General features: G+C 32.9%; 1 protein-coding gene across 2 annotated transcripts in view; it reads right to left on the bottom strand.

Moving 5' to 3' along the window:
* The window catches only part of EMB2754 (Vacuolar sorting protein 39), a 56,021-nt gene extending 49,375 nt beyond the window's left edge, over window positions 1–6,646 (bottom strand). The window contains exons 1-3 of one of the 2 annotated variants that reach the window (XM_089822102.1): window positions 6,371–6,502; window positions 5,738–6,240; window positions 5,216–5,427 (exon numbers count right to left, since the gene is read on the bottom strand). In XM_089822102.1, the coding sequence (XP_089678228.1) occupies window positions 5,216–5,427; window positions 5,738–6,194 (669 nt within the window). In that variant the 5' untranslated portion in view covers window positions 6,195–6,240; window positions 6,371–6,502. Of the gene's footprint in view, window positions 1–5,215; window positions 5,428–5,737 lie in introns of both variants that reach the window. The other variant, XM_089822101.1, reaches the window with a different exon arrangement.
* Window positions 6,647–9,069: the final 2,423 nt, after the last annotated feature.

Genomic DNA, 9,069 nt, shown 5'->3' on the forward strand with positions numbered 1-9,069 from the left:
TATATAAAGAAGTATATGTTTGAGCTAAATATTTGAGGCTGCGTGAATATCAAATGGCTGGTGATGGAGAGATGCAACTATTATTGAGAAAATGTCCCTTCCTCTACTTAGTGTATGCTTAGGATTCTTCTTGGCATAAGCTGGTAAAAATAACTCGGCAATCAATATTGGCATCTGTTCTGAAGCAATTTCTCCTTCATTCTGGACATTTGGGATATGGCTTGTCTACTAGTACTTGCCACAAAGGATTTAGAGGCTAGACATAACCTTGGGGAAGTTTGACTTGTGCAGCTAGAAGCCCTAGTTCACTCAATCTCCGATTCTGCTCAAACAGTGGGGTTTACTACTGATTGGTATGCACAGGGAAAGGCTGCTGAAAATGCTGCTGTGTAATATCTGTTTGCAGCAACTTATTCCAGAGACTGGTTATTACATTTCTTAAGCAATATATGTTCATTAACAATTCAATATTTGCATATATTTAAGGTCAGCCCTTGTCACTATTTTAATCTACAACTTGAAAATATCTAATCTTTTCAGCTGTGCTGTTTGGGAAGGTAAGTTCTGTTCTTTGCAGGAATACTCATTTTGAAGCTTTAAATCTGCATACGCTGGAAACTCAAAACTAAAGTAAGAAGAGTCTAATCATGCATACAGACATTGTCATTAAAATCAGAAGCAAACACTGTTAAACAACAATATGGAAAACTGTAGCAGCTCATATGCAAACTGTTTGGTAATATGTCTGTTCAGTTAATAATGAAAAGGGGAGATTGGAAAAAAAGAATTGTACCAGATTTAGGCAGCCTCTTACATTCTTCATCATCTCTATGGGAATCCTCACTTCATTGATATCGCAGAAGACGAATTGGGTAAGAATTTTTTGCTAGTTTGGTGTACTTGGTGTTGTTTTTAAGGTCAAATTAAATTGATTCTGTAACATTATCTTAGCTGAAGGATACAAATAGTATTGAGTTGTTGCTGTTGGCATTACATATGCACCAGATGTTGCGCTCCAAGTGATGTACAGAATTGATCTATCAGATACTATTAGGTGCCATACTTCGGTTGGTGCTGAATTTTGTGAAAATCAAGACTTCGTCTTGGTTGTGGTGTCCCTAACGGCTCCAGGATATATCTCACATGTTATCTTTCGGTGATTGTGCTTGTCTTATGTATGACCTATCTATGGGTCTCATGGTAGTATGGTATGGAGTTCTCCTATGTGCAACCTATCTTTTATGTCCGGTGCTAGCATGTTGAATATTATTGAATATCTCAATACTATTTTCCATATTCAAGCTAACATATTTTGCTAGGCCGACTTATGTGTATGGATATGTGTGTATTTATACAAAACATCTTTCTTATCTAGATATGAGAGTGAGTATGTAAGTATGAACGGATATATGGTGGTGAAGTGTGAGAACAGAGTAAAAGGTGCAAAGAAGAATAGTGAAGTCAGAGAAATACTAGTAACAGGAAAAAGTATCCAGTATTGCAGAGATTGTTGAAGGTTGGTATAAAATTCCTAAACAGATTTGTGCAGACAATTGATGTTGTGCTCTTAACGGCAACTGGCGTCATGCATATGTAGATGCAGTTTTATTAGTTCAATTTTGTCTGTAAGACTATTTTGCAATCAATCATTTTTGTATCAGGACACTTTACCCAACTATCAGTGAGCCATACCAGTAGTGAGCACCCAAGAATAGGCCCTTGTAAAAATCACCTTAACCAGTGTACTAGTCATCAGAACTTTTCCATGTTTTTCCCATCTTGAGTTTCCACGTTAATTATGGTGTTCATTGTGTGTGGTGTTTATGTGATTTCGTGTTCAAATTTCTTTTACCGAATGGTTTTAGATTGCTCCTGATTAATTAAGTTTGTGAAAAGTGTTTTGTGTTAACTGATTCAACCCCCCACCTAGTTATCCAGATTGTTCAACAAATAGATCTAAAAGAACAGATGTTGCTACATCAACGAGCCATGGCATATTTGGCTTTAAGTTTTTCCAATCTAAACTCCTCACTATAATAATGCATAAGACATATTACTTAACAAAATATTAATCATGTAAAATATATGTTACTAAGCCAGCAATACACACACACTCTAGTGTAAGGAGATCAATGAATAAATAGACTTAGTTACCGATTCGTGAAACGAATCCGATTTGGGCACATGAATTGGATCCATGGATTCGTGGTTTTTTTGTTTTCCCAATTATGACTCATGGAGGATTCGTGTAATCTTTATATATATATAAACGAGAGAAATATACATAATTCTAAAACTAAATCATTTCAAAGTATGAATCTATGACTCTAAATCATTTCATAGTATGTATCTATGATTCTAAATCATTTCATAGTATGAAATTATGATTCTGGTATGAATCTATTGATCAAATCCATAATGGTTATGAGAAAATAATCGGAAAAAAAATTGAAAAAATCTGGACGAATCCAGCCACAGATCCAGATCTGGACCAGATCCGAATCCGGATCCAGCCTCTAGGGCATGAATCCGGTAACTAAGTAAATGGATCTACAACAATATGGCTGACTATGCATAGATGTCTTATTCTGGAATTGCCTACTTGGATGGAGATAATTCTTTGAATGACATAGAGTAGATTAGAACCATTTTTCTGTAATAGAGTAAGTGTGGCATTAATATATCGTGCATATAATTTTTGTGTGTTATCTAGATTGCCTGTCATCACACTGCGCATTCATTATGATTAGTTGTAGGTTCAAAACTCCAATTTTGATATGGTTAATTTATCAATTACATTCTCATGGTTTTGATAGTTGTTTCTAGGAAACTTTTAAGTTGCTTCGTACCATGTAAAAACTAAAAAGCCTCTAGAGGCAGCATCTTAAAGTATATGCCAGTTCAGATTCTATTATTATGTTAGCATTTCCTTTACGCTTTGTGTTCTTTATTTGAAATTTCTTGTGACAGCATGGAACCTTTAGAGCTGGAAACTTAAAAAGAGCATTACATGGAGTTATGAATTATCTGAACATATGGTTCTCCCCTCAGTATCACCATTGATGCTAATTTGACATAGGTTATCTGTTTTGACAAATCAGACTGCTGAATTGCATTTTAAATACATTTTTTTAATATCGTAGCTTGAATTGCTTCTAGTATTGCCTCTTTTGTCTTCGTCTAAAACAAACACAAGAAGGTTTCTCTCATAGAAAGCTTAGAATCAAAATCTATTTTCTAGAACTCATGGGTTAAACGCTATTTTATTTCTCTATGAAATGAAATGAAAGATTTTAATAACGTCCACGAAGCCACAACAGCCTATGGGACCCACAATCAGCACATGCCCCCAGAAAAGGGCAAAAATAATTTGATTAGGCTGTAACTTGTTGATTAACTCCTCTCTGCGCCGGTGGATTTTAATAATCAAGTTTGCCGTTTTGCCCAACTGCTCTTCTTCAAATAGGTAGTTTAGGTTGCTGCTTTCTAAAATCTCCGCATACCTAGTTCTGATGTCCCTGTACACTGGCCACTCCATAACAAAGTGATACTTTGTTTCCACCTCCTCCCTATTACATAATAAGCATGTCCTGTCCTCCTATTCTTCTTTAGGCACCCGCCATCTACCCATTTCACATCTGAATTGATGAGATCTAGTTCTAAGCTGGGCAATGAGCATTTTTGCTTTCCATTTAATAGTAGCCCCGATATATGCTTTTTCGGATTTTCCTCATGACTAGCAGTTGGATTAAATACCTTGATATAATAAGCTTTTTTTCTTCCCTTTTGTCTAGTCCACATGATATAATATGTATATCTACACTTGGCATTTTTTTTAAGTAGTTTTTGTTCTTTTTTTTTACCAATTTTTACGTTTTTATTTAAAATTGATTTTTTTTAAAAATTTCCTTATTTTTCAGAAAAAAAAATCGTATACCTTTGGTTTGCCGAATTTTCCCCTAAACAATTTCTGCCGCTATGTTATGTAGTGACTAAAACTTTAAACCAGAACTCTGAAACTGACTTCATAGTCTTCAAATGTAAGAAAAAATATCTCTTGCCATAGCTTAGGACTAATTTTTCAGTAAGGCCTAATGCTTCTTCATGTTTTTGCTCTGTAATCGTTGTACAACATGCCCTAAAAACTCCCATTACATGACGTTTTACCTTTTATCTATATACTAGCGGTTTTGCCAACTTTTTCCCCGACCGATATTTGCTGCTATGCTATGTACTACTTTGAACCAGAACTCTCACACTGATTATGAACTTCAAATGTAAGAAAAAACAGCTCTTGGCATAGCTTTGGATTGATCTTTCAATCAACGCATGTGCTTCATCATGTTTTTTTCTAAAGAGTTTCATTATCTTAGAGATTACTGTTAATCTATTCAACAACATACCTAAGCACTCCAATACATGATGTTTTAGCTATGTACTCTTTTTTGATTCCAAGGGCAATTCTTGGCCACCCATAGACATTAATTTTTAAATTAAAACATACTAGTTATGAAAAGAACTAATGTATATAACTAATTAGGCTTATATGTCAATCTTTTCTTAGTCACTTATTATTCTCGAACCACTGAATAATGTTACAAGCTATTACATTTTTCTTATTCAAGCAATTGCAGCCATGTTAACATATACAGAAAAAAATTACCGCTCCCGGAAGCAATCTCTAATCCACAATGTTAGGCAGCACTCAAGATCCGCGGTAATCTCCGCTCTAACATCAAGTGCTTCTATATGCACAATAGATATGCACTAAGCTTATTTAGTGTAGAAGATAACAGAGTACCAAGACAAGAAATGGAATAAATATTCCTTGAAGTTACACTTAATAGGTTGAATGCCTGGATACAGGATTGGTAGCTTTCCGCAAAACCTAGATCGAGAAATTATTAAGATAAACACTACATGGAAACGCATGATATAGCACCATATTCCACACTAACTTCTTCAAAGTTCTCTAATTTGTGGCATAAAATCTAATGAATTCGACATGGTATAGTTAACGATAATCTATCTAATGGTGTGTTAATAAACATATAGTTTTTAATGAAGAAGCCAATACGCCACAAAAAATTCAGTGCATCAAAGTAGAAAAACCATAGTTAAATTAGGAAGGTTTTAACATTTAATTATTGAATAAATTCATAAAAAATTATTATCAGAAATCGTAGATGAAAAAGCCTTACGATGTAAAATGTACCTTGCCTAAGAGTAACTCCCCGGAAGGAAGAGAAACAACTAAAGGTGGAGCGATCCTGCCGCAGGGGAACACCTCAAAAAAGGCACCAGTAAGAGTATTCATTATAACATATTCCCGCCTGATTCCCAAACACAGGCCTTCTCCGCACCATGCCATCGACTTTACTAAATCTGGTACAGCAAATTCTTTCATTTCCACAAATTCTCGGCTACCTGAAATGAAATGATCTTATTGTAACCACACAATGTAGTTATGCTGAAACAAAGCCATAATTTTCACCTAATAAAAAATTTGCGAACAGAAAGGACCAATCAAGGGCTGCAAGGTCAAAATTATAATCCTGCCCCGATACTGGACCGATCATAATCAACTCTGATAAAAGTTTAACCTGCTTTTGTAAATCGTGCCTTTTAAAGAGGGCATATACTACATTGTATGATCTAATTTGTTTATCATTTTCTTGAGTAGTTGGCTCATTTCAATTAACGAATTTAATCATACATAAACGTATACCTTACTTACCGTCATACCGATAGATGATCAATTTCTTCTGTTTGTTTACACAAAGGAAACCGCGTTTATCATCCCAAGCGTAGGAAGAGGAACCCTTAGTCTTTCCGATGTAGACAACTACTTCAAAGCCTGGCAAGCGATGAAGTGTTATGGCATCTGAAAGTGACAGCAGCAAGCTCCGCGACTGCAGGACATCCATGCATATCACCGCCTTTTTGCAAAATCCAACCAAAGTCCTTTCCAGCACGTATGGTTCCGCTTCCATGGTGCTGCTGCCGCCATCGGAGGGGATCTCTCTTCTACTATTTTTACCATTGCTGCTGATCGATAATGATTCGGGGGCGTATATTCTGAGGGAACCGTCAATGCATCCAACCAATACTCGACACCCCCATACCCCAACACTTTCAATTTTGGCAGGACATCCCTTCACTACCTGAAATGAATCATAGGCGTTGTGCACCATTTTCTTCTCCTTCCTCTGATCCCGTAAAAATTCAGATACTGCTCATCTACAATTATTTACGAGCTAGTGGTATAAATCAGTGATGCTACAGGTTATTGCCAAGGACCTGTATTATCCTGATCAAAATCAATTACCTATTATGCTTAGATATCTTTCTATGCTTTAATTTTAGCTACCTGTTCATGATTTTCCTTATCTCAGAAAATCATGGATCACTGAATTGAACTGCCCTTCCACGTCAAACTTCGTAATACCTGCATTAAATGTTAAAAGGAGAGATGGTTTTATGATTTTTGGGCATTCTCACAATATAAATGAATCATAAAATTTTGCAGTTGTACGTATTTGATAAGTAGCTGAGATAGAACATTGGACGAATCACGTTCCAAACAATTACAGTAAGCTATATCATAATTCTTGGGAGTGTATTTTCTGCTAAATTACTTTCTTTCAAATTAAAAATACAACATTGCAATATATTTTATTACAATGAAATGTATTTTCTGCTACATTACTTTCTTTCAAATTAAAAATACAACATTGCAATATATTTTATTACAATGAAATGTTAAATGTCCGACGCATGTCCTATCTAATGTTTTTGGTTTCTTTTTTCGAAAATTTCGGGATAACTTTTTAGTACTTTATTTTATTATTTAAAGATTATTTGATTCTATTTTAACCTCATTTTTTAAGATATTTTGGATCCACTTGGAGTTTTACTAGAGATTTAAGGAGCCGATAAACGAAATTGGTGTTGGTGCATTTTTTTTGAAAAATTATAAATTTAAGGAAAAATATGAATTGAGATACCTATTTTAAATGTTTAGAAATATTCTTTTATTTCAAATATTTGTAATAAAAATTTAAATTTAAATTTAAATTCAAGTGATGAACAAGTTATACATTTAATACTTAAAAATTTAGTACAGTTCAATTATTTATTAAAAATGTTATATTTTTTTCTTAGTTAATAGGATTTTATCAAAACATATGGAAGAACAATTTTTGATTCCATTGTTTAGTCAAAGTAACTAAACACATCCTTCAAAGAATCTATAATTAATTTTTACAATTAAAATTTGTAGTGTCATATTGATTATCTATTTGTAGAAACTCAAAAATAAATAAATAAATATTAAAATTTTACATAATTTACATATTTTTTATAATTATTAAATTATAAAATGATAAATTCATTAAGTTTAAATATACATGCATGTTGCAAATTATATCATATATTTATTATCATAAAATTTAATAGAAGTTTAATTTTAATTAAATATTGATTATGTTTTAATTTCATTATGTCAAATATTTTTCTTCAACATTTTGAACCATCCATAAGGGGAGTGAAATGACAAGGAAACAAAGATCAAAAGGGCCAAAAGAGATTAACCATATTAATTCTTGATTATCACAATCAATACAGAAACATTTTGGTATCATCCATGTATTTTTACCAATTTGATTTAAGGGTAAAGGAGCGATGGGTCCAAACATTTAGATATTTTATTTTAGATCTATTTTTAATTTATTATATTATAATCCAAATTAATTTCTTATATGAGATTTTTTTTATTTTAATCATTTTCTTTTAATATATTTTGTTATATTTCTATGTATAATCATTCTTGCATGAAAAATAATCTAGTATCTCTTTTTATAATCACGAGTCGGCCAAAGAAATGGTTAGGGCGGTCATGTCCACCCTTCTTTTCTAGTGGTTGTGAGTTATATTCTTTTTCTTTTAGAATTTTTTTGTTTCTATTATTTTAGTCTATTTTTTAATGTCTTGGAGTACAAGAAAAATATTATTATTTTTTAAATATCACAATATCAAATGATTTGAAAATATTTGGAAAAAAAATGAATTAACTAAGATAAAATTTGGAGTTTTGGATTATAATTGAATTCAAGTAAGAATTAGCAATAGGGTTCAACTAGCTTTGAATGTAAGTTCCTTAGATATAATGTAGATTAAAGATAGTATTAGGGTTAGGATTTAATTAGTATTAGGAAAAGGGTTAATATTATGTTTAGAGTTAATGTGCAGCATATTAGGCTTGAACAATCTCTCAAATTCTCAGTTTATAGTGACTATCGACCTAAACATTGACCTCCTTTTAGTGCAAGTGCTAGTAGATATAGAGTGAATAATGATATACCCTCCTATTTTCTCTCAACTTTTTGGGACCCTGGGGATCAAAAAGTAGAAGTGCCTCGTTTTCTCTATGAGGTCTTCAAGACATGCTTCTCAACGACATTGATATTATGGTGGTGGCAAAATTGGGGGCGATTATTTCTTGGATTGCTCGGACATACCAATACTCTAGCAACTAGGAGCAGTGGTTGCGAAATAACTTTTCCATCTAGGCCTGGATTTTATAGGCCTTACTATTGAAGGTGAGTGGTTATTGGGTGAGACTTCCTAAGGAAATAGGTTGGTATTGATGATGTGAATGATGACCAATGGTTGGATGATTTTGTTGACTCTATCTATACAAATGCCTTCTATGATAAAGCCTAAAGGGGTGTGTGTATTTTATTTTTTAGTATTTGTCATAGGCTATATACTATTACAATCATTTTTTTTAACTAGTTATTAATAGAACTTTATTTCAACCAATTATGATTAAGTGTTTTTATTTTTGAAAGCTTTTTAAATTATTTTCATCTAAACCTGTAAATTTTTTAAGTTTTAAATTGATCAAAAATATTTTTTCACACAGTGATGGACTAATCAATTTGGGGTCTTACTACATAGATTTCACAAAGACACTATGTCTATCACAATTTCTAAGGCACTTTTCTTGGACATGTTACCTAGTATTTATTATGAAATATTATCATAACAAATATCTATTTGTACTGC

The sequence above is a fragment of the Cupressus sempervirens genome, chromosome 3, assembly GCF_028749045.1.
Source record: "Cupressus sempervirens isolate cs-2001-9-10 chromosome 3, ASM2874904v1, whole genome shotgun sequence".
NCBI lineage: Eukaryota > Viridiplantae > Streptophyta > Pinopsida > Cupressales > Cupressaceae > Cupressus > Cupressus sempervirens.